At 41.9% G+C, this 26654-nt stretch overlaps 2 protein-coding genes across 3 annotated transcripts in view; one reads left to right on the plus strand and one right to left on the minus strand.

Annotated features, from left to right (window-relative positions):
* Window positions 1–26654, plus strand: part of DNAlig3 (DNA ligase 3) — a 235932-nt gene that overhangs the window by 161906 nt on the left and 47372 nt on the right. For both annotated transcript variants that reach the window (XM_072296501.1, XM_072296507.1), the window contains exons 21-22: window positions 13844–13932; window positions 17147–17222. In XM_072296501.1, the coding sequence (XP_072152602.1) occupies window positions 13844–13932; window positions 17147–17222 (165 nt within the window). The remainder of the gene's footprint in view (window positions 1–13843; window positions 13933–17146; window positions 17223–26654) is intronic.
* Window positions 14335–25450, minus strand: LOC109038700 (uncharacterized). The gene is made up of 2 exons (XM_019053871.2): window positions 25169–25450; window positions 14335–20317 (listed from the first exon to the last, which is right to left on the minus strand). The coding sequence occupies exons 1-2, from the start codon at window positions 25409–25411 to the stop codon at window positions 19832–19834; spliced, it is 729 nt and encodes a 242-aa protein (XP_018909416.2). The 5' UTR covers window positions 25412–25450; the 3' UTR covers window positions 14335–19831.

The raw sequence follows: 26654 nt of genomic DNA on the forward strand, positions 1-26654 counted from the left end.
GTCTATTTGTAGCGTCCCTGAAAAATGACGCTTGGACGTAGCTGGCGATATTTACCAGAGGCCACTGTGTGCGGGCTTTATCGCTCCGTGGTCAAAGTAAGAGACTTTAACGAATACAGTAACCGCGCTGACTGCTATAGCCAGGCCCGCCACATCCCATCTCGGGCCCTGCTACCAGTTTTAAGGTCCGGGCCCCAAGCCTCGAGGGGCATCCCCCGAGAAATTTTATAATTTATACGACTAATCGGACGACGAGATAGCCTCCATGCACACTGGGCTTGTCGATTTCCTCTGAAATTTTCCTCGCAGCTGAAGTGCGCTTCAGCTAGCATTGTATTTACAAATGGGTGGTTTTTCTACGAGGATCAAAAATAAACAAGTGGCACGGAATATAACGAAAGAATATGAACTATGCAAAACGATAATCTGGGTATCGGAACTTGGCCGTTTTGAAAACGCCTTCAAATGCGGCGTGATACCTCACGCATTCCGGAGAGTTCAAATAGTTGTATCATTGCGCCGTATGAATGTGACTGAAGATTTAAATGGAAATAGCCCTCACTATAGCGACGTATCACCGCGCGACACTTCACCGCGGCGACCTGTAACACCGTGGACCCTTTTCACCACGCGACATTTCACCGCCAGTGATTATTTCTGAGGCCAAACTTTTCCTTCACACTTTTTCCGGCTTAGGACTGGCCAAATGGATGGATGGATGGATTCTGATACAAGTTTCCTGAGATTTATCAGGGAGCAGAACATGAACGAGGGGCAAGGCAGTAGAATACTGAACGCTATGAATCGTGTTTAACTGCTCAAACAACATGGGCGATGTCTCAAAAGTCCCGTATGCAAAAATATGATCTGTTTCAGCTAAGATTTTTAAATTTTCTTCCGTGGTGAAAATTAAAATTCCTCTCGGCCCTGCACCGCTGTCGTAAAGTAAAAAGGGTTTCCTTTCACCTGTTTCTGTGAACTCAGGAGGAATGATCAGTTCTTCTAAGCTCGCAGGATTCGCTCGCGCTACCTCTGATTTAACTCGCGTTCTTTGAATTTTCCGTTTGAGAGACTTCATCCTCAGCATATCTCCTACCATTTCAGGAGTTACAGACGTGGAAAATATGGCTACAATAGCCTATCGACGGTGAAAGTCGGCTATCACATAACTCGGTTTGCGACGTCGCAGACTTCCTGTCATACTTTATTTTTTAAATGGAAAATTACTCAACGGCAATTCTTTGAAACTGTCATGATTTTTCTTCTCAATGCGAAGAAAATTCTGCAAAAACTTCAAGAAATAATATCAATTTGTTCTCCTTTAAAAAAATGACGTAGAGGCGGAGATTTTCAGACACCGCAAACGAGTTATGTGATTGCCGACTTTCACCGTCGCTATGTAGAATCTCCTGTTTCACTTGAACTTTTTTTCATTTCCGCAACTACTTCTTTAACTCGCGGTTTCCCTGCATTGGGCACGTGATTATGTTCTCCATATGTTTTAAGATGCCTCACCCATTTCAACAGGACGTTATGCCTTGAGATCCAGTTTAGCAATACGCGCGGTGAAATGTCGCGCGGTGAAATGTCGCGCGGTGAAATGTCGCGCGGTAAAAAGTGTCCACGGTCGGCGGTCGCCGCGGTGAAATGTCACGCGGTTAATGGACCACTAGACAAGGTACGAATTTCAGCATTCTGATACATGCTCCTAAACCAAAATTTCACGTAGAATACGATGCGCACAACGAAAATTACCGAAATCAACTCCTCTCAAAGATATTTAATTATTATTGATGCGTGAATTCAAACCACCCGCTCATGAAAACTCAATGCTCTGCGTGATTCACATCGTGCGCTATACGTTATCATGACAGTCTCTGCGGTATAAAAATCTGGCAACCTCAATCTTGACGCTTTGGCTCAGCTATAGCAAATTGCTTATAGTTCGAACAATACATGGTGGGAAATGAACATTGCTCGATTAAAAAGATTGCTGAAACGGTTGTAGTGCGCGATTTGACTCACGTAGAGCTTTGAGTTTCTTGTGAGCGGGCAGTTCAAATTCCTTGTAACCAATGTGAAATAAAAACGTTAATATCTTCGTTAGGAGTTGGTTTCAGTCATTTTCGTTGCGCGAATCGTGTTCTGCGTGAAATTTTGGTGAAGGAACATGTATCAGAATCCTTTAATTCGTACCTTGACTAGTGGTCCATTGTCGTATAATCGCGCTGACTAACGCCGTGAGTGGTTTAAAAATAGTAACAGTAACCAAAAAATTTTGGCAAAATGTGTGCGATTGTCCTACTTACGTGAATTGCGCATCATGATAACTCACGTGATCGGTAGATGTTCTGCAAAGCCTGTCAAGTTTTTCCACTAACCCATCCGTCCTAGAATTTTTACTTTCTCGCTCCCCTAGTTTTTTATCTCGGCTCGCAAGAGGAGGATAATGTTTTCCAAGGGTACGAAGAAATTTTTTGCATGTATGAAATAGGGCAAAAAATTAGCGAAAAAAGCACACGATGACTTATTTTTAACCTCATGGGTTGGTTGCAAAAATCAGCCAGAGCCAAAGAAAAATTACTACTCGGTGGAAAATCCCCCAAAAAATTACGATGAGCGCATTGACAAAGTGTATGACATTAATTTCGTACCTTCGAATTTCAGTGAAAAGTTCCGTTCGAGATTACTTGACTTGTACAGTGGCATAATTTTATTTTCTCTAGAACGTTGTATTTAGTTATGAATATCGGCGTTTTAGACCTTTTGGTACCATTGGAGACTCGAAGTTAATTTTTCGACCTCTCAATTGACTCCTCGCAGGTTTTTTTCTTTTTTTTTTAATGAAGGGAGCATTTATCTGCAGCATCATCTGCTATTCTTGCTAGTATTGTCGCGGCAGCACTGGCGGTTTTCCATTATAATGTAATTTGAGCAGTCGGTATTTATCGTGAAAGATTTCGACTACATTTTGCAATTCGGAACTATAATTTCTGGCTTATCTGTAAAAACACGTATGTGCATAAGGAAACTGATGGTACATACGTTGTTTCTAAACTGAGCCAGAAATTATAGTTCCTAATTGCAAAATGTAGTCCATTTGTTCAGCTAGAATCGATGATTCATGATGGATTTAAATGGAGGTGAAGCAATGATGCCACTTGACGAAACGCTCAATTAGACAGTTGGACGTATTTCTATCAAACGGAACTATGTGCATCGTAACGTGAGCCCTGTTATGCACATATTCTTATGGGTCCCAGGGCTCATGTCTCAATGCACGTAGTTCCGTTTGATAGAAATACGTCCAGTTGTGAAACGGCGAACCCGGACAGTGGTGAAGTGTGAATGATCGATTATCGATATTTCCTCGTTTGAAGGTATGGTACAAAGAATCGATTGTTAAGGTGTTCGCTCCGAACACACTGTTTATCGGTCCTTTTCCGTAGGTTTAAGTGATAGATCGATCGATATATCGCAAGGCACGCCACGCCACGCCACTGAATTCGGGAAACTTGTTACGATGAAAGTTAGTGCGGGTGGAAGAATTATTCTCAATAACTGCCGCTGAAGTTGTATTATACGCCTCGAAAGTAGGCAGTTTTGTTTTGGGGTTGTTTGTTATTATCACATCCCACCCAGTCTAGTTATTAAATTATTTAGCACACGAGCTCTGCATATCTATCCTCAATTTTGCGAGTCGGCCGAAGTTTTTCTCCTAGGTTTATGAGTTTTTGCAGCGTTGTCTTTCGCATTTATATTTGGACTACGTGCGTTTAGCAGAAAGGGACCAAGCCACATCAGCTATTGCCAAATTTAACGGATTAATTTAATTTTTTACAAGATAATGTCAGTGTGGATTCCTTTGAAAATGTTAAGGATTTTGCATCGTACAACGCAGAAAATTCACTGAAATTTGCACTAAAATCCGCACAACCGTTTTCTTGTAAAATATTAAATTGTCTACTCCAAGAATGTAAATTCGAATTTCACCTCCAAAAATCGCATTCATCTGGTAAACTAGGCATTTGGAACGTCGAGCATAGTGCAGCAGTTGCCAATTCTTGCACAAACTGTTAAAAATCGGATTTTTGCACGATTTGGAAACTTTTGAGAGACAATTTTTCAAAATATGGTTCTACTTCGAATTCAGCATAAAAAACACATTAGGAACACTTTCAAGTGGGTTCTATTAATATTGCAGCACCTCATTAAAGCATCTCTTAGATTCTGGATAAAATTAATGGTATTTCGTCATTGCAAGTGGTGCTTCGTTCTCTTTCCAGTGGTGAGGCGTGAATGATCGACTATCGATATTTTCCCATTTGAAGCTGTGGTAAAAAATCGATTATCAAAGCGTTCGTTGCGAAGACTCTGCTCATCGATCCTTTTCCATAGGTTCTAATGCCAGATCAATGGATGTATCGTAAATCTCGCCACGCCACTGATTCTAAAGGAAATAAAACCCATAAAGAGCGAATTTAGAAAAAAAGTTAGCAGAGTGAATTTCACTGAGACAATAAGCACCATTGGCCATGACGTAGTGTCAACCTGTGTTGATGGTGAAACTGCAGAAATGCGTATATCGGTCGCGCTGCTTCGCAATGCCCGCTCCTTTTTTTATTTTTTTAGAGGAGACCAAACCAACATCATGGCTTGAAGTTTTCACAAATTATTCTTCTTAAACAGAAGAAAAATCACTGAAACTTTAAAAAAAAAGTCTTTCAGTATTTTTCCATGTAGAAAATGAAGTATGGCAGGAAGTCTGCAGCGACGCAAACGGATGGAATTAATCAATTAGATTTTTAAGATATTAGTTTTCTTTCTCGAAAATTTAAGCATGTTTGAAAAAATCGCAGTTTTACCCACAGTGTTTCGGTTCATTACTTTAGCATTCCTGCGATCCATTTCATGCGAAATCGATTCTCGCAACTATACGCGATGGATGTTGAACTTGTAAATCGTCAATTTGTGTGTTTGGGGCAGGGTCGCACTGGCTCGCAACTGAAGGCATAGACCCTTGGCTGGTTAAAGGGATGTTACGTGACATTTACTGGTAGGACATCCCCTACGTGGAGAGGGGTTCCGAAAGTTTTGGCAAAGCAGCACAGGTTTACGCTATTTTCAGGTTCGAAGTTTATTAATCGTGCACAGTAAAAATTGCAAAATTGAACGTATTGAAGTAACCGACAGACTTTTCAAATTAAAGAAAACGTGAACAATTAAAACCAGTAGACGCATCCAAGCACCATTATTCCAAGACAACCGAGCCAGTGCAGCGGTTTACACGAGCTCAAGACGTAGGTCTGCAAACCCATCCTAAAAAAAGAATCAGAATAAACCTGAAAAAAGAAGAAATATCGAGTTTCAACACAGCCGAAGACAGGAAAGACGTGTTCCGGCCTCCGTTTTAATTTTTCTCCCGAATTTAAGCGACACCTCATTGACACTAAATAGCAGAGCATTGAGAGCTCACGCTTCGCGTCATCGCGCCTTCAATTTTTCAGATGCAGCACGGACGTCCATCAAGTACGAATAGTTGTATCTCTGCGCCGTCGTTAACGCGCATCCTTTCCCGCGCTTTATTTCCATATTATGTTTTTTCGCGTTCGTCTTATTCGCACTGGTGCTTCAAACTAGTAACATAGAGCAGATCATTACGAGTTCATGACTCATGCCGTCGCGCCTTACATTTTTCATATGCAACGTGAACAATTGGATATCCATCTTGCGCGAATAGTTGTGTCGCGTTTACTCTTCAGATGTCTCTTATTTTTGAATTTCGAGATAAATTAAGGTTAAGTTTGTGTGAGATATGCTATGTTATGTCCAAATATATGTAAATAGTCATTTTGATAAGAACGAAATATGTTTAAAGGTCTCTCAAGAGATCTGTAATGGGTGCGTATGTCTAAAAATCGAACACATAGCGAATGAAGGAGGGGCATGATAAAGCGCCTGTATGGCCACAAAAAGGTGAACATTGCAGACATCGCACAGAAAAGTGTTTAAGCCTCAGAAAGTAGTTCTTGGACCATGGACCTCTATTCACCACTATCGTGCGTAAAAGCACCTACCTGTACTCCTAACTCTCTCCTCCGTTCATTTAAGAAATTTTCCGCATGTATTCTTGGTCATAATTTTTTTTCTCTCCTTATTTTGCTATCTGTCAGAGGGGCACGTTTTCAGCGCGCCAAGAGAGCGTATCTGCCAATGGCAGATTGGCCTTACGGCCAGTCCGAGCCTGATTGGGGGAAAAAAACATTGCCCTTCTCGGAATTTAAAATGCGTTTAAAGAACGTGCAATCGTGGCACATCATAACTCGACTCCTCGGAAACCAAATTTCGACGAATATCAATTCGTCGGAATTTGATTTTGATCAAGCACCCACCTAAGAGCTTTCGGATTCGCTCTTCAGAATCCGCGTCGTTTACAGACACTGATCAACGGAGCAGCAGCAGTGGCGTGGCGTGCTTTGCGATACATCGATCGATTTATCATTGAAACTTATGGCAAAGGATCGATAAACAGGGTGTTCGCAACGAACGCCTTAATAATCGATTCTTTACCACAGCTTCAAATGGGAAAATATCGATTATCGATCGTTCACGCCTCGCCACTGAGCAACAGGTGGGAAGACGAAGGCCCCGCTAACTTTTCCTTGTTTCCCGTCTGCGAGGTGGAGGAGATTGAGCGGAGCCTAGCTCAAAATCTGACGTTAATCACGTTCTTTGCTCTTAGATCATAATCGAGTCAAAAGTCCGCGTTACGATTCGTCAAGCGCACAGAAAGTTTTCGAAGTTCCCAGAAATCGAACCAAGTTGCCAGTTCTCGCCCAAGAGAGAACAAGAGCCGTCATCTAAACCACGGGGCGCGTGCTGCCGTGACATTCAAGAGAGCCGTAAGTCACGAATTTTCAAAATCGAGTTTTCTTCGAATGGACCACTAGACAAGGTACGAATTTAAGCAATCTGATATATGTTTCTTAACCAGAATTTCACGCAGAACACGATTCACACAGCAAAAATTACTGAAACACACTCTTAACAAAGATATTAACGTTTTTATTACACATTGGTTACGAGGAATTTGGACCGCCCGCTGACAAGAAACTCAAAGCTCTACGTGAGTCAAATCGCGCACCACAACAGTTTCAGCAAGCTTCTCAATCGAACAATGTTCATTTCTCACGATGCGTTGTTCAAACTATTAGCAACTTGCTATAGCTGAGCCAAAGCGTTAAAATTGAAGTTGCCAGATTTCTAAATCGCAGATACTGTCATGATAACGTTTAGCGCGCAATGTGAATCACGTAGAGCATTGAGTTTTTATGAGCGGGTGGTTTGAATTTACGCATCAAGAATCATAAAATATCTTCGTAAGGAGTTGATTTCGGTAATTTTCGTTGTAGGCATCGTGTTCTACGTGAAATTTTGGTTAAGAAACATTAATCAGAATGCTGAAATTCGTACCTTGTCTAGTGATCCATTCGTCTGATCCTTTTTAGACGAAATCACTGAAATAGCTAAAAAAGCTAAATTAGGCTTTTTTGTATGAGCAGTATGACAGCTTCCAGTGGAGCGATATCGATAATCGATCATTCTTGGCTCGCCGCTGTTATTAACGTAGACGGAAGATGAAAATTTATGGATTCGGAGAACACTGTGCAATTACTCTCAATCCTTGAGAGGTATAGGACAAATGACGATGGAAAATAGAAACAGACGTATGGAAAGAACAAAAGCAGGATGAAAACACCTTCATGCAAATTAATGATTTTGCCTTTTCCCGCAAATGCGGTTTTTTGTGTGTGTGTGTATGCGTATTGCGTGTGTGTGTCGCACTAGGAAATTTTAAAATTTCCAAGGAAACAATCAGATCCATAGAAACATGCATTCGGAGAAATTCGTGCGCTCACAATAGATCTCATTATTTTGTCATCGGATTAAATGGAATGCCCTTCACCCTCCTCTCACAAGAGGCGCCAGGCCTGAGGCTTGTGTCTTCACGCTCTGGTAAAAACATGTATTAGGTGCCGCAAAAACGGGTTGACAGCAGTGGAGTAGGGTGCTTTGTTTTACCTATTGATTTTTCATTTAAACCTATGGAAAATAATCGATGAAAAAGGTGTTTGCGACGAACACCTTAAAGTTCGATTCTTCACCGTAGCTTCAAATGGGGAAATATCGATACTCGATCATTCGCGCCTCGCCACTGGCTGACAGTTTTCCGGGTTTGCTCCGCCATTACGGCCTCATTCTAAAGCCCCTCTAAAAAAGTTGATAGTCGATCATCATTTTATAATTTTTAGATGTCACAAGACATGAGAAATCCCTGAAAGCCATTTTAGCCATTAGATTACTTCGTAGTGCATTAGGCAGTAATTACAACATTCGATCGAGGAACACTTGCTACTGAACTGTTTTAAAGTTCAGTTTGATTTGAAATTCGGTGAGACATACCCAGAAGCACAGTTACAGGAACCGAATAAGGGAGTGAAGACAAAAATTGCTTAGATGATCAGTTTATCTTTGCAAGGTAAAAAAAGTTGCACATCTTAGTGGCATTAGCATACTCTTGGTTCTTTTTTGCAAAATGCAATCCATTCGATGAGCTGTAGAATTTATAAACATTCTTATAAAGGTCAGAGCTCATCAGGAAAAGGAATTAGTAGAAGATTCAATTGTCATTTTTCTTATTTCTTTGGCCCAAGGCAACCTGAAAATAAACGGGAAAACAGGCATCCTTATCTTCGCATCTCTAATTTGACGCTCCTGGAGGGTGGGAAGGAGCCTGTTTTGGTTTCGAGGGCCTTTAAATAAAGTTATCGTTGTGGGGGCGAATTCGAAGGGTATTTTACGGGGAATGCCACATTTCATCGCTTCTAAGACGAAGCTTAACCCGAATAACCCCATTTCTCGCACCCCTGTAGGATAACCCCCATTCCAAGGTTGCAAAATTGACAGCGCTTCTTCTCGTTTTTACAAGAAAAGGGAATCGCAACTTCCCCTCAAAATTTTGTCGGGTTTTGGTTTTTTTTACCCAAGTTCCAATTTAATCATTTTTTAGACGAAAGTCTCTACAATTTTGCAACATGGGCAAAATACCGAATCAAAACTTCGCGGAAATGTAATGTTTTTGCCCCCTTTTCTTTTTTAGCTTCTTCCCAAGATTTTGCAGTCTCTCCAAGTTTTTTTGTTTGGAAGATTATCGACCCTTGCTAATGCCTATTATTAATTTACACCTTGCTTTTTCCTATCGCACATCTGAAGGGCAAATTATTGAAATTGACAGACAAAGCTGTAGACAAAGGCAACGAAAGGGATATGGAGGAATAGGAAGTAGATAATAGACTAACTAACGGCAACCCACGAGAAACCCTTCAGTTAGTCCATAATTTTCTCCCTTAGTCCATAGAAACCATCCATTTTAACAGAAATGATCTTTTTATGCTCCTTGTGTCTTCTCTTTCCATCGCATTGTCTATCAATGGACCACTAGACAAGATACGAATTTCAGCATTCTGTTACATGCTTCTTAACCAAAATTTCACGTAGAACACGATGCGCACAACGAAAATTACCGAAATCAACTCCTTACGAAGGTATTCAATAATTCTTGATGCGTGAATTCAAACCACCCGCTCATGAAAACTCAATGCTCTACGTGATACACATCGCGCTAAACGTTTATCGTGACAATCTCTGCGTTATAAAAATCTGGCAACCTCAATCTTGACACTTTGGCTCAGCTATAGCAAATTGCTTATAGTTGGAACAACACATGGTGGTAAATGAACATTGCTCGATTGAGAAGCTTGCTGAAACCGTTGTAGTGCGCGATTTGACTCACGTAGAGCTTTGAGTTTCTTGTGAGCGGGCAGTTCAAATTCCTCTTAACCAATGTGAAATAAAAATGTTAATATCTCCGTTAGGAGTTGGTTCCAGTAATTTTCATTGCGCGAATCGTGTTTTACGTGAAATTCTGGTTAAGATTCATGTATCAGAATGCTTAAATTCGTACCTTGTCTAGTGGTCCATTTCAGTAATCAGTCCGCTGTGGACCGATTATTGAAATCGATAGACAAAGAAGGCAAAAGTGCTATACAGAAATCCTATCGGTGGAAGTGGGTGGTCGCAATGGACAGAGGAGGTAGGCAATGACCTCACTAACGGCGACCCATGAGAGACCCTGTAATGCGTCCATAATTTTCACCCTCAGTCTATAAAACCCACTCATTTCAACCAATATGATTGCTCCATACTCCGTATGTCTTCTTTATCTATCGCCTCATCTATCAACTAGCCCACTAAGGGTATCTCGATCCACGGATCTTCCACATACTTTACTAGTACACTGAAAAAAATAGTTTTGTGGACGGAGTCGATACTACTCGGAAAATCTAAGGTATGAACCGCTCCTACATACTGTCTGGCTTTCACGACCAGAGCAAAGATGTGCCATAAACATGTCGTGTATGGAAAAGCAGGCGAATGAACTTACTGTTCATACACTTTGTATGTATAATATCTGTTTATGCTAAAATGGATTCTATCTCTATTCTTATAGGTTTGCATTAAATTGTTTACAGTGTGTATGCGACTCCAATCCATACTTTATGCATACATTTGCATGCCTACACACGCACGTCTTTCACTCACCAATACATCATCAAGAAAGTCCAACCCCCAACATTTGCATGCCTACACACGCACGTCTTTCACTCACCAATACATCATCAAGAAAGTCCAACCCCCAACATTTGCATGCCTACACACGCACGTCTTTCACTCACCAATACATCATCAAGAAAGTCCAACCCCCAACATTTGCATGCCTACACACGCACGTCTTTCACTCACCAATACATCATCAAGAAAGTCCAACCCCCAACATTTGCATGCCTACACACGCACGTCTTTCACTCACCAATACATCATCAAGGAAGTCCAACCCCAACCTGCGTCTCTTGTAATGTCCCCCTCTCAGTTAGACATGTTTTAATAACTTGCCCTACTACTACTCCTAACTAAGATCCAAAATTGTCCTTCCACTTTCTGATCTCAATACCATACTTCCTTTGTTCATTGTTTCCTTGTCCTGTCTTTTAATTTTGTGCACTACCCTTTTGTGAATCCTACTTTTTATATACATATAAGTCGCATTACAGTACTCCCTCGCGCTCTACGACTCCTAACCTCCACTGCTCCCTTTCAAACCACAAATCTTGGGGCATTTAGCACCTTGACATTTCCGCTTCAATCCCCTCCCTCCAACCTTTCATTGCGCGCCTTCAAGAAGAGACCCCTACTTTTTAAATTGTTTAAATTCTGTACTACACTTTTTTGATCTCTTACTCTGAGGTGTTAATGGCTCATATGTTAAAAGCACCAAATAAACGGAGGTACCAACCAACCATGAATATGAGTGCATACATTTTTTTTAGTGTACTACTTCTACTACCCTATAGCGTGTCCTTCATTTTTACTCTTAGTCTATAGGAACTAGAGTCCCTTTATACTGAGAGTCAAGACAACACCCCTCATGGAGTCACAAACGGGAATAAAGATTACAGAAATTGAACGTTTTTCGTAATCTTTGATCGGCTCATTCTTAAATTCCTTTCTCCGTTCCTTCTTTCATTCCGTTTGTTTCCTTGTCGAACCCGAAATTCCTCGGTCCATTCCAGATTATAATCTTTGCAATTGGTGAAAATGTAATCTTTATTCCCGTTTGTGACACTGTGAAGGCCTAAAATCCGGTTAACCAATCAGAAATGGATTCGCATTGTCTTGACTCTCAGTATAAAGGGACTCTAATAAAAACCACCTTCTTGAACCAATAGGATCGCTCCATACTCCCTACGTCTTGTTTGTCTATCAATTTCAATGATGAGCCCCCCGCCCCGCACGACTTGTCAGGAGCGCAACTCAACTCGCCTAGGTAGTCACTCTCGCCGCCTCCCGCGACTCCAACTAACAACCGCAGCATAGATTTTTCCGACTCCATGTCCACCTTTGCCGAAGAACGGAGGAAGAATAAAAAGAGAGTTTTTCCTCCATTGATTCACGCTAGCGCCAAGGCAAATCTGGCCCTCCTGCGCACTTGTCTCAGTTGCTTGTCAGTTGAAACGCTTGACAAGCAACGGCGGGGGAAGCCCCACTTCCCCCTTCCTCCGCGGTATTTGAGATGCATAGCGACTTCTCCGAGCGATGCGCAAATCACCTGCTGAATATTTTGCAACCGGCGTCCCTTTTGAAGCTCCTTCCTGAGGATATCTTTCATTTTACGCTGTGTGACGAGCTTTTTATGTTTCATGTTAGCTTTCCGCGGACATTAAAGTACGAACGAAAAATTGCTCGTTGTACGAGGCTATGTTAAAAGGAATGCTGGATTTTGATGGAGGTTTTTGCGGTCTCGCTGCTTTGAATGTAGCAACGAGCCTATTGCACGCGGGCACCTACAGTCACAGATGAGACTTTCAAAAGTCGTAAGATCCAACTCGCTCGAAAATCACAAGAGGCAATCATTAATGTCTCAACTCAACGCATTAGCGCGCAATGTATGTGATTTTTACTCCGCTTTTTCTACTTTTCCTCGTCATCTGCGTGGAGTTTTTCCTGGTCACCGGCGCCGGCAACCAGGTTTTCATCTGCCTAGAAAGAGACGTAACCCCATCTTACCACCTAAACCTGACCTTAACCTATCCTTTTGAGTCCTTTGTTCAGTCTCTTTTGTTTCCTCCTTATTCCTTCGTGTCACAAAAACTAAAGCTTTCAAGTGGACGTATCACACGTGTAAGGAAAGTTTACAACAGTTCGCGCGTGAGACTATTTGTTCATTTGGTTTTTTTTTTGCGTCTCTCTGAGGGTGATTCTGGTCTATGAAGAATAAAAAAAAACTGTCTGCGGCCGCGGAAACTATGAAAAACGTGTTACAATCTAAACGGATTGCGTGTCAAAGAGTGAATTTCAGACTTATTTTGTTGTACTTAACTGCCCACTGTAATTTTCGTGCGATTTTACGTAAATCGACGGTGTAAGTCGGCAATCACATAACTCGTTTGCGGTGTCTGAAAATCTCCGCCTCTATATTATTTTTTTTTAAAAGAGAACAAATTGACATCATTCTTTGAAATTTATGCAGAATTTTCTTCGCACAGAGAAGAAAAATCACGGCAGTCTTAAAGAATTGCCGTTGAGTAGTTTTCCGTTCAAAAAATGAAGTATGACAGGAAGTCTGCGACGTCGCAAACCGAGTTATGTGATTGCCGACTTACACCGTCGAAATGTCGCTTGCATGCAACAGAACTTGTCATTTTAGCTCATGCACGGTGCCTGTGCTGAGGGAGAATTATGACACCTCAATCCCTGATTCTCTGTGCTGCAGAAAGGCTGGCTTGCTTTATGATCGTTCTGCGAGTTTTATGCTTCCCCAGATCACCTAAAATCCAATGTGAGGAGCTAAAATGACATCTAAGATCTAGATGCGATGATAACTTTTTAAAATTTCTGAAATACTAAAGACTACACTTTCTTCGTGCTATTATTCATCTCTTATCTACGGTTATCTTTTTCGAAAGTAAAATTCCTTTAGGTTTTATGGAAAGGCCTGAAATTGGCAGATGAACTAATCAAAAAATGTAGCAGACCTGGCAAGACTCTCCTAATATAGATTTTATGCAATGTTTTACGGGAAGCTCATCGAGTCAATGCCGCTTATTTTTATTTCATGCGTGGCGAAGCGTTTTCCACAAAATACTCGCTCAGGTATATGCTATGTCTATTGTCTTAATTTATTCTTATCACTGCTTATTCTAATCGCAATTCTATTTTGTTGCAGTACTTGGTGGATGTTTTTGCGGGCGTCAAAATGGAACTTCCAAAGAGAGATATTGCCGATTACGAAACCTTGTATCGGTACTTCGTTGCGTATCCTTTTCTATATTTTTTCAGAGCTCGTGTTTTTTAATTAGAACACAAATGATGTTCGTCTTTCAATATTGCCATGAACTTACTATACTGCACCCTGTTTTTCAAAATGCCAACGCTAGAATGTGGCGTATTTCCTGTATCGGAAATTTTTCGTCCGTGAAACAAGGTCTCCTCGCCACCGATTATTTTGGAAACTAAAAAAAAAATTGCAAGGTTTCATTTTGAAGATTTGCTTTGAATGAATGATTTTCTCCACAAAGTGCGGAAATAGAAAACTTTATTATAGCATTTTTAAATGGACTTTGCTCACCAGCATACGCCCCTCTGTCTCTAAAGAATGATCGGCGGAGCTGGCGGTTTCATAAAGATATAATGTAGAAATGTAGTGTTTCCTTCGTATTTATAGGCGAAAAAGATTTTATTCAAATGTAATAGAGAGTAGTATGATATTACATTGAACTTTCAGTGCAAAGATCATTACAAAGCTGAGGAGTTTTAAGCTAAAGTCGCTAAATTTATCTGCTTAAATTCAGAAAAAGCTGAGGGGTTTTAGTTTTTTCAAAACAATTTATATATAGACTTTTCAGAAATCGTGCTTGCAAAATCTGTAGTAGAAATAAAAAAATCCCACCGCAACACGTAGTTGTCTGGCTTTTAAAATGACGTTCGACGTAAGGGTGTCTGTGTTTATCATTTTCCGTAGAGGAAAAAAAGTTCTGTTACCAGGACCTAACCTTGGTTCGTAACACCATAGTTTTCAATCCAGGTAACCAAAATTGCCGGTTTGAAAAACTGAATTAGGTAGAATACGAGTCTTTCAACACACTAATGTTTTATATAATTGTGCTATATGTAGCACTTGGTAGGCAATACTTTTTTAGTTACCCAAAGCAAAGTTTAGTCTCTACATGGGAAACTTCTTTTACCTGGACTGAATATTTTGGCGTTTGACATGAACCAAAATATCTTCTCATTACTATTTCTTTATCTCATCCATATAGAAAATGTCCACGAATCTTTGCTGTCTTAGAAGTAAATTATTTTTTTTAATGATACGATAGTTAGACGGCCAAATGGATCGCTCTCTGGTAGAAGTGCGTAAGTCCAAAATTTTCAAGTTTTTCCCCGCAGTTTTGTCGTTCTGACGACGGGTTCCCACTCATTTGTCGAGGACATTTCAATTTAATATGGAAAAAAGAACAACGCCTAGGTATTTTTGTCTTTATCTATAGGCCATACCACCATGCTCTTTAGAAATAACAAATACGAGGGATAGATCTTCCAGAATAATTGAAACATAGTTTTTTTTTCTTTTAAAAATGTCGCAGTTTCCCGAATTTTCATGCAGAAGAGCGTAAATCGTAAAACTTTCAAACTGCCTTGAAAGGGTACTAAAAGTTTTTGAATAAAAAAAAAATATTTTCTAAAGAGCCATGCACAAAGTGGCCCATTTTTGGGCCCTCGAAATTGGGGTCGGAGTGAGGTTTTTTTTCATCCTTAGGGTGACCCTTTACACATACTAAAATTTCAGATTGAGTATAAGCACCGTTTCCGAGTTATGGGGGGGCAAAGTCCCCGATTTTCACCCATTTTTGCAGGTGTTTTAATGTCAAACTCCGGCTGTTACGAGGTACCAGATCTAGATATTGAAGCGCGGTTTGCGGTGATTTGTTAAGCTATTCTTGTAGTATTTTTCCACATCTTTCACAAAGCCCCAAATGGTTTTTCAGGGAGGGGGGGGACTTCATTCATACTATCACGACCGTTAGCGCATCTTACTGACTTTACTTTGATCTCTTCTCTCCACGCCGCGGTCATGATGGTATTTTCTGTTGGAGATTTTTCTTCTTCTTTACATTTTCCCAATTTTAATGTCCTCCCCCCCTTTTCCCCTTTTTACCCCCTCCCCCGCAATCCAAACACTTCATCTCAAGTGCTTCTTCCTGTAAGGCAGATATGACGATGTTTTCTGTGAATAATTTTTTCTTATTCATATTTTTCACGTTTCTCTTTCCACTTCTATGTTTGATTTATTCTGTCCTAGGTACATTCTCTTCCGCTTTCTTCCAATTTGTAAGCACTAAAACTTACTTTTTCAACAGCAATTGACGCCTCACCAAAAATGTTTTAGGTAGATGAAAAATAAATAGTAAATAGATTAGATTTATTTACAGCATTCATAATACCGATCGCAAATGAATGGTGTGTGAGCCTCAGTAGAAGTATTTCAGTACCTAAACATAAGTAAAAAATTATTTGCCAGAAACATCGTCATTTCTGCTGCGGAGGGAGCAAAATACTTCAAGTAAAGTGGAGCGGGCCAGGGGGGGGGGGATAATACAGGGGTAAGGGGGGCCCTTACCCATGTAAGAGAGAAGTAAGTTGGGTCAAAGTTTATCAATCGTAAAGAAAGAAAAATAATCCCCCACATCTGACCCCGTCATTTCTGCCTTACAGGAAGAAGCACTTGAGATGAAGTGTTTGGATTGCGGGGGAGGGGGTAAAAAGGGGAAAAGGGGGGGAGGACATTAAAATTGGGAAAATGTAAAGAAGAAGAAAAATCTCCAACAGAAAATACCATCATGACCGCGGCGTGGAGAGAAGAGATCAAAGTAAAGTCAGTAAGATGCGCTAACGGTCGTGATAGTATGAATGAAGTCCCCCCCCCCTCCCGAAAAACCATTTGGGGCTTTGTGAAAGATGTGGAAAAATACTACAAGAATAGCTTAACAAATCACCGCAAACCGCGCTTCAATATCTAGATCTGGTACCTCGTAACAGCCGGAGTTCGACATTAAAACACCTGCAAAAATGGGTGAAAATCGGGGACTTTGCCCCCCATAACTCGGAAACGGTGCGTATACTCAATCTGAAATTTTAGTGTGTGTAAAGGGTCACCCTAAGGATGAAAAAAAACCTCACTCCGACCCCAATTTCGAGGGCCCAAAAATGGGCCGTTTTTGGCCCTTTTTGTGCATGGCTCTTTCTAGCAAATGTTAATCCATTCTCACTCTAAACAAGTTTTAACCATCTCGCTTGACGAGAAAATCAGTTTTTGTCGCACCTGTAAAAGATTTTGGTGACTTAAACGCCTCTTTACCAGAAATCGATTCAATCATTTTCAATGACTACGATAATTGATAGACGCTCAATTATCTTTTAAATGACTCCAATGTTTTAGTTGAGTATAAATCCTTAACATCTGTCTTAGTTATGGAGGTGTAGTCTTACACCCGAGCACGGCGAAAGAGGATCGCACACACGTTCTGTCGACGCCGTCAACTAAGGTAAGCTCCATCAAATTTTGATTCATTATTTTAATCTATTTGTTACGGTCAATGTTAGGGGGCCGGCCGATGCTGTCACTGACCGGCCAATGATAGCATCGGCCGAAATCGAGGCCATTGACATGATTGGCCGGCCAATCATGTCATCGGCCAAAAAGCCCGGTCACTGTTAACATTTTCACCGCGAGGTGAACAATGGCCGGCCGATGATGACAGTGGCCAATGACTGACGGCCATTGTTCGTTCGCATTATAAAACACCGTAAAACTGAAAACATACCACATGAGAGGAAACAAATGAGTGAATGTGTAATTACTACAGCTGTTTGATTTATTTTTTAGAAGGTTTTTTTTTATTTATTTTACATTTCTTTCGACTTTAAAAATTGGAGCATTTTTTTTTCGTTTTTGTTTTTGTTTTTTTTTATCCCACAGCTGTAATAATTATTTCAAGAAGCAACGTTGAGTTTTAATTTTTGAGACATATCATCACCCGGCATTGCAGGATACACGGTGACGCGGTTGCCGCTTGGTCACTCAACTCTCTCACGTTCAATTGATAAATGATAACAGATCCAACATTGGCCGTCACCCCTCGGCCAAACAGTACATTGGCCGGCCGAAGACATCAGCGGCCGGTCAATATGTGACGGTTTTATTGTTAAGAAAACATTTCCCAAAATCGCTGGCCATTGACGTCATTGGCCGGCCAATGACATCTTCGGCCGAAACGCCCGGCCACGGTCAACATTGGCCGGCCAATGACATACACTTCCCCATTCCCTCACATTGACCGTAACATATTCACTTCTACCAGGGTGGTTACAATCAATGAAAATCAGGATAAAGAGGGGGAGAATTTGGCGTATTCCCGCTTAACAGAACTAGAAACGTGTGGGAGAGATGGGGTGTGCTCGTGGTGAGCTGCATAACAAACACTGTAAAAGTGGACATGATTCCTTCTGACGAAATGGAAAAGCGGGATTTGACACTAAATCAAACGGAACCAAGTGCCAACTGAATCCGGCACTCGTGAGCCATGGGCATGTGCACGGAGAAAAAAACTTCGTGCGTGGGACCCGAAGTTTAGGTCATATGGATCTCTGAAGTTTTCGGATTGAGCATCTGAACCCTTTAGGTCCAGCTGCTAAGGTTTGGATCACACATCTGAAACTTCAGTTCTTACAACTGAAGTACTTCGGTTTTCACATCCGAACAACTTCGGTTCTCACATCCGAAAAACTTCGGTTCTCACATCTGAAGTACTTCAGATGTAAGAACTGGAGTTTCAGATATAGGATCCGAACCTCGATAGCTAGACCTAAAGTGTCCAGATGCTCAATCCGAAAACTTCAGAGATCCATATGACCGAAACTTCGGGTCCCACTTACGAGTTTTTTTTCTCCGTGTGCCAAGAGCATCATAGTGGTCAGGGCTCATTAGTTAAAGAGACTCGACCGTGTGTGCTTTTGTTGTCGTAGGGAATAATGACGCTGGGAATAAATGGACGTATTCATGCTAAAAGGAACTGTAAGCAAGTGGAAAGATGGGGTGTGCTCGTGGAGGCTGGATACGGAACAATGTAAAAGTGGATGTAGTTCCTATTGAGAAAATGGAAAGCGGGATTTGACATTAAATCAAAAGGGACTGAGCGGTAATTCGTGAGCCGTGGGCATGTGAAAAGAGCCTTGTGGACAGGGCTCATGAGTTAGTCGGGCTCACGCAGGAGAAGTGCGGCGGCGCACAGTGGATCGAGTCAATAGGAGAGGTCGGACAAAATTTGGAAACTTTAAACGCTTATAACTCCGTTTATACAAAACTGTGAGGTTTTAAAAGTGGTTCTTTTGGCTATCTCGTGAATTTCCTTCTCGCAGCACCCCGTAAAATTTATCATGTGACGGAATCAACATCAAAATTTGCAGTTTTAGTCAAAAATTTCATGTCCGACGCCCCTTTTTGATTCGATCCACTGTGCGTCGGCTTCGTCACTGTCGCTGTACATTTCCCATTCATTCTTATGGCCCGACCACCAACGAGCACACCCCATCTTTCCACCTGCAAATGGACGTATTTCTGTCAAACTGAACTAAGCGCCAATTTGGGTTCCGTTTGAGGAATTCAGAATCCCGGATAGCGCGTTCTGTCAAACGGAACGGAACTAAGCGCCATGGAAAAGCATTGCGAGTATAGGACGGAACGAGCAGGACCCCCGTTTCCGCCGCCAATCCAAGCCCCCTCTACCTTCTTCCCCCCATGGCGTTTAGTTCTGTCTGATAGAAATACGTCCGAATAGCACCATTTTGGATAAATACGTCCAAATGAGTCTGCTGGGCCGGCGCACAGTGGATCGAGTCAATGGGTGACGTCGGACAAAATTTGGAAACTTTGAAGGCTTATAACTCCGTTTATACAAACTTTAGGGTTCCAAAATTGATTTAATTGATTTTCTCGTGAAATTTACTCCAAGGAGCACCCCTTAAAGTTTAAACGGTGGTGAAATAAACATAAAAATTTGCAGTTTAAGTCAAAAATTGCATGTCCGACCTCTCTTATTGACTCGATCCACAGTGCGGCGGTAAGTTGAGTTTGGAATGCGGCGATGAACGGGTCCTAGGGGGCGGGTGCGGGCTGGCCTTTGGCGCGGAGGCGGTTGTAGAAGTCGTTGACGAGGGCCTGGGCGCGGGCGGTGCTGTAGCCGAGGCCGAGTCCGATGGCGGAGGCGGTCTTGCGGGTGAGCTGGTCGGCGAGCTCCACGCCCGGGATCTTGAGGACCACGCGCCGGATCTCCTCGATCTTGCGCCGCTTCTCCTCCTCGCGCTGCGCCCGCAGCGCCTCCTCCCGGCGCCGCGCCAGCTCCTCCGGGCTCACAACCGGCGCGAACCACCCGGACATGGAGGAGAAGAGCGAGGGCGGCGAGGTGGATGTCGAGGTCGAGATGGTGGCGGATGCGTTGACTGGGGCCGCGGCCACCACAGCCACGACTGGAGCCTCCGGCGGCGGCGGCGGAGGCGGACTAGTCGCCAGGGTCGCCGGGGTCGCCAGGAAGGAGTCGAAGAGGCCGCGGATCGAGAGCCTCGTCGGGCTCGGCGAAGCTACCTGCGCACAGAAAAGCGTTACATGTATATTTCCGTCAAATGGATTTTTCTCGTCCAGGCAATGCTCCCATGCCACGCTGTCCTGCTAAGGAAGAACTAGAGTACCTGTAAAGCGAGAGTGTTGACAGGTGTGAAACTCCGAAAATCCATCAGGCCTCCACCGATGCCTCCGCGAATAAAGTTAGGGCCCAGAAATGCAGCCAACCTATGAATTTCAATTATCCAGAGCGATTTATTAATACAATTGTTACGAACCATCGTTTATAAAGCACGTATTTGACTTAGTTTTTGCATAAATTTACTCATTTTTGTGGAAGAACGCTCATTTATTTACTTTCTCAGCCATATTCGTTAGAATTGGAATCTATAGACTGGCAGTGAAATTTTGTGCGTTAGAAGTTGGTTAGAAGGGTGGCTGCACTTTTGGGCCCTAAGCTCTCCATGAAGCGATCTGTCCATACTCTCGCTATACAGGTACTCTAGGAAGAACGCCGTATGCACACTGAAAAAAAAATCTCCGTGTATGTACTAAGAAAAGGGTCAAATTACCAAGAATTCAGGCTTCTATTCTATCCCAGTTTTTTCTTGGTGAAATTACCATTTATGGAATAGGTAATTTTACCGAGAAATCTCGGTAAAATTATTCAACTTTCTCGGTAATTTTACTGAACCTTGGTAAAAGCGCCAATATTTTTTATCGACTGTGGTAGAATTACCGAGATGAAATGGCAAAGTTACCGGGAATTGATTACCAATGAAAGTGGTATTCTTACCTGAAAAAACAGTAAAAATACCGGTTTTTAGGTAAGCTTACCAGTCTGTCTTGGTAAAATTAACAACAATTGGTAAAAAAAAGTGAGATGATATAGGTACCAACGGACCGTGGTATAAACGCCGAGAATTTGTTTTCAGTGGACCTTCAGGCGTTGCCAAAATTCCTTCGATAAAAACCGAATTTACTTAGAAAATTGTGAATATCTTTTTCCAAAATTTGTAGACGATTTCGTACGCAATTTAATCTAAAATACCTGAAAATGTCAAGGAAAAACATGCATGAATATTCTTAAAAATGCTTGTTTTATGTGAAGAAATTTGGCATCTCTCGAATGTTCATACAGCGTTTTTCCTTAGCACAGTAGCACGGATAAGTGTGGCATGAACCTTCAGAAGTTGCCATATTTCTTTCAATGAAAAACGAATTTACTGCACCGAAAAAAACTCCGGCCGTGGGAGCCGCACTCACGGGCTGCATAGCGTCCACGTTCCGGGCTCGGAGGCCGAAAGTTTCGGGCATAGCACCCGGAGCAATCAAAGCTACGACTCGAGCACCTGGAGTAATCGAATCCACGGCTTCAGCACCCGGCGCTTTCGGCCACGGAGCCCGGAACGGATGGTTTGTGTAGACAAACTTCATAGGACACTTCATAGGAAGCCCGTAACTTTAATGTAGGAAAATCAATACCATTTTGCTGCATATTTTTTGACAGTTTTGTTTCCAATTTTATCGAAAACATCTAAAAATTTCAAGGGAAAGTGTGCACGACATTCCTTATCAATTCAGGTTGTATCCAGGGAAATTTTGCATCTCTCTAATGTTCATACGGCGTTCTTCCTTAGAACGGCAGGAAGAACACAAAGCAACCTCAACACGCGGTTAATGTTTATCGGTTAGTATTGCCCCAGGTTACATTGATTAAATCTTTGGGTTGAAAATGTGCAACCTCGTTAAAAATCAGACTGGAGCCGCCAGGATTGGACACCTGGAACGCATTGGTGATAGCTCAATGTGCTAGCCTCTCGCAAGTCGCAACCTCAAAATGTCAACACAATATTTTGATTACTTTTCCGTACCGTGTATAAATCAATCTGGCCACTTAAGGCAAACTTAAATTTGCTATAGGAGGAATGTGTAAGAGGTATTTCCCTAAAACTCAATTGAAAATGATGAATTTTTCTGCTCGAACAATTTTTCGTGCTATCTGCCTCTCATTAGCCACTTGTTTGTCGCGTGGATCCTCTCCGCGTGGTCGAAAGTTTGAGCGTGAGATGCGTCAAAAAAGCGAATATCTACACATTCAGATCAAGCCAACACGCAATATTTTGCGTCAAGTGTTCAATTAATGTCTGTTTTGTTATTGTTCTACGAACGGCAATCGTATATCCCTCCCGTGACGGAGATAATTTTATCGGACTCGTAATGATGATTTTAATGGATCTCATGCCTGCTGAAGGTATGCAGTCGACTAAAAATTCTTTTTTGCCGATAAAATCGCACGAAAATCACGTTCCGCAAGTCAGAAATAACTCCTAAACGCACAATTATTATAGGCCGTCGTTGTTACACCTCTGTGTTGGAGTGGACGTATTTTATACCTCCGCAGTCAATTAAGTTTGCCCCTAGAGAAAGGTGTAAGAAACCTAATCTTAATAAATGAACAAGTCTAAGTATATCTTAAACTTTTTTCTCTGGTATGGTCTAAATCATATACATCATTCCAACTAACTGCGTGGAACTGTTAGTTTATTTACGTCAGGTGTTTCTACATCTTTATCTCTTTGGGCAAAAGTTTAATTTTCGAGTTCATAGTTTAAGTCAAGTAAGTTTGCCCATAGAGAGGTGTACGTAAACCTAATCTTCATGCATGAACAAGCCCGCAGTATGTCTTAAATTGTTTTGTGAGATAGTCTTAGTCATATGCATCATTTTATTTTGCGTTGCGTAGAACTGTTCGTTTATTTACGTTAGGTGTTCATACATCTTCCTCTCTTTTTGCAGACGTATAATTTCCGGCGACTGCAAACTGCGGGCTAGGTAAATTTGAGCATGCATGAAACGCAGTATGCAAATTGTGCATTTCGGAGTGTATTGTAAACATTTCTGCTGTGCTCAACGCGATTTTCATGTGATTCACCAATAAAATGTTTATTCAGATGGCTGCATTTCTTGGGTGCACGAGAACCAACAGTTAGCTGAGAACATACATTTTCAGAATAGAGAGAACTTTCCGCGGTTTTATGATAAATATTATCACCTGCAATGTCTTAAATTGTGTATGTTAAATAAACTGTGCTTTAATATTGCCGTGCGAAGGAAAAACACCGTATGAACATTCGAGAGTTGCCAAATTTCTCTTGATAAAACATGCATTATTGACGACATTGATACATTCATGCATATTTTTCCTTGAAATTTTCAGATATTTGAGATTAAATTGCGTACAAAATTGTCTGAAAATTTTGGAACAAAATATTCAAAATTTTACCAGTAAATTCGGTTTTTAGTGAAGGAAATCTGACAGCGTCTAAAGGCGCATACGGCGTTCTTCCTCAGCACGGCAGAATAAGTGATCACACCATTGAAGTTTTTAGTTTTTAACCAATATACTTCAGAATCAATCAAGATCAACTTCGTCAAAATGTACACGGCATAGCTATGCTCTTGCATCACTATCCATGCCTCTGCAGAAATAATATTCATTGCTCTTTCAAAAATTCTCCTCTTCAAAATTATAAAAGCTCACTAGACACAACAGGTGCGCGCCGAAAAAAAATATCAAAATTAGTAATTTAAGTAAAAATGATATAAGTCTCGTATTGAAGTATTAAAAAGTATAAGGCCCGAAAGTAACAAGATGAAAACGGAGATAGCAAATAACACGGAAAACTCCAATCTCAATCTCCACGTGAGCCCTGTGTTACTTACGAATTCATGCTTTCTGCGGCTCATGCGGAAATCGAGATACACCCTCACGCCTGAGAGACAAAAAATAGAAAAGAGCGAGGATTGGTGGAATTTCGCGTGTAAACTGTTTACGGAATAAAGTAGATCTAGACGTGGTCTGTAGTCCGTAAAATTCTACAAAAAATTAAACCTCTAGAGCTATCCGAACCATTTCAGCGGCTGAAATCCAAATTCAGTAGTATGTAGTATGAGTGACGATCTGAGTCCAGTCGTTCATTAAACAATTACATAAAAATTATGTCAAAATGAATTAAATTTTTTGACTGTAACTATTTTGGACTTGACAATGAGAAAGTTGGCCAAAAGTTCGCAACGTAACGCTCTCTACATTATTCTGTGACGTAAAGTTCCTAAACTTCGTAGACTTCAGTCTACGAAGTTTAGGAACTTACCCACCGTAGAAATTTTGATTGATCAAGGCGAGTGCACCAAAAATTTGTAACGGCCGTTCCATGAACAGTTTTCTTCCCCCGCTCAAAATTCCCTGGAAATTCGTAACGATTTCTATCTTCATTCTCCCTCGCAACGCTGCGTAACGAGAGTTCCCAAAATTTGGTAGAAATTTTGATCGACTCAGTGGAAGTTCGTCCATAAGTCGTAACGCAACGCTCTATGTATACTTTTTTACTGTCTGGAATGTTGCGCACCGATGATTTCCGAAATTGCAAAGGCACTCTGATTCCGTGAGAGAACGTCTAAAATCCGTAGCGTGAAGCTCTGCTGAAATCTTTTCAGCCCCCCCCCCCTCAACGATGCGTAACGAGAGTAGAGCACCCCCTCAACCTTTCACCATGTTCGAAGCGTCACGTAATTTATTGAATTAAAGTTCGTCGAAAAGTCGTAACGCAACGCTCTTCTATATACTTTTTTTACTCTCTTGAATGTTGCGCTGCGAGGATTTTCGAAATTGCGAAGACCTTCTGATTGATTCCGTGAGAGAACGTCTAAAATCCGTAACGTAAAGCTCTGCTGAAATCTTTTCAGCCCCCCCCCCCCCTTAACGATGCGTAACGAGAGTAGAGGCACCCCCTCAACCTCTCACCAGGTTCGGAGCGTCTCGTAATGTAATGACGGCCCAACCGCACGTCACAAGTAGGAAGTCATAGGTACCTTACACAGAGCAACGACAGCGGCGATGACGAAACACTGGAGTCCGTTCGGTTGCATTTTCCGTGGGAAAAAATCAGGGGCACGGGGAAATCGATTGATCCGGGGTCCAACGTAACGGGAGGAAGCCACAACACTAATTACTTGCGGTCTACTTTTTGTCGATCCCAAGGCCGACAGATGTTCCCGTCTTGCGACGACTGACGATAGAGCTTCCTCGTTTGTGTGATGCACCCGTGGCGTCATCTACTTCACAGCATCAATGTCGCACTGACAGCCGATCAACCTGTAACTCTCAATACTCATGATGGGTGAGGTAGATGCCGGTATTCAAACGTCGATGCCGATTTAGTTTGAAAATCAATAACATAGGTCAACAGGGCCACCCGATCAAGAAATAATCTCAGTTTTTCTTCAGCGCCTTTTGAAATTCGAGTTTTTTTAGAAGGAGGCTTTTTGAGCTGAAAGAGGCTTTTATTTGAAAATTCGATTTTCCGAAAATTACTGGTTGATGGTGGGGAAGAGATAGGTCAATTTTGGCCTCGGTAGTAAAAATTAGACGAGCCTAGCGTCTAGTTAGTTAAGTAGTTAAATTAGATACGAAAAAAATGTCCCCATCCTTTCCGAGGTACACAAATCGATCCAGCTTTACATGATGATATAGGTTGATGATACCGAAAATGCCTCATTATTAAGAAAAGGGGAAAATATATTAGGTTAACATACAGTCCTCTTGTTTTTTAAGCCCCCCCCCCCCAAAAAAAAAGAAAAAAAGAAGGGGAAAAAATGCGGGTTACCACGACTACTCACTCACCCACAGTCTTTCCGCCTAAGGAACTATTCGCCCACTCGTTTCCACCCAATACTTTTTAATCCTCGGATACTCGCCCACAACCCTTTTATTCCACGTGTTATTTTTCACGTACACGCGTTTTTATTAAGTTGCAAAAGTTAGAATTGAGCACCGCTCTCGTGGTCATGCCTGCATAACTGGAATCTGGAGTTAGAAATCAAGTTCGCCTTCAACTCGATGGATGCAATTTGAGCGGCTCAGGAGTTGAAATAGCTGTATCACGCAACCAAGTTTAGCATGTCCGGGGACGAATATATGTAAGACGTGATATGTTCACTTGCTCCAATTTTGCTGTATAGTAGTTGGCAATCGTCCGGTCACCAGTCAGAAAACGAAAGCAGATGTCACACCTCCTCCCCTCTCACCCTACCAAGGCGCGATTTTTGTCGCATCAGGGTGCTCTCCCGATTTCGGCCCCGGGTTCAACGGGCCCAAATCAAGGTTAGTCTAAAGGTCGCGGAGGGTGAAAAGACGGCTGTTTCCACGGTCGCTCGTTATGAAAGCGTATCGAGGGATGGTAGCCCGGGGGTAGTAGGGGAGGGGGGGGGCGGCACGGGGCACCGTCAGTATCATTCCACCCGGTCATTCGGACTCATTTGAATAATGTACTCGTAAGCGACGCCGACGTCTGTCCCG

The sequence above is a fragment of the Bemisia tabaci genome, chromosome 1 (genome assembly GCF_918797505.1).
Source record: "Bemisia tabaci chromosome 1, PGI_BMITA_v3".
Taxonomy (NCBI): domain Eukaryota; kingdom Metazoa; phylum Arthropoda; class Insecta; order Hemiptera; family Aleyrodidae; genus Bemisia; species Bemisia tabaci.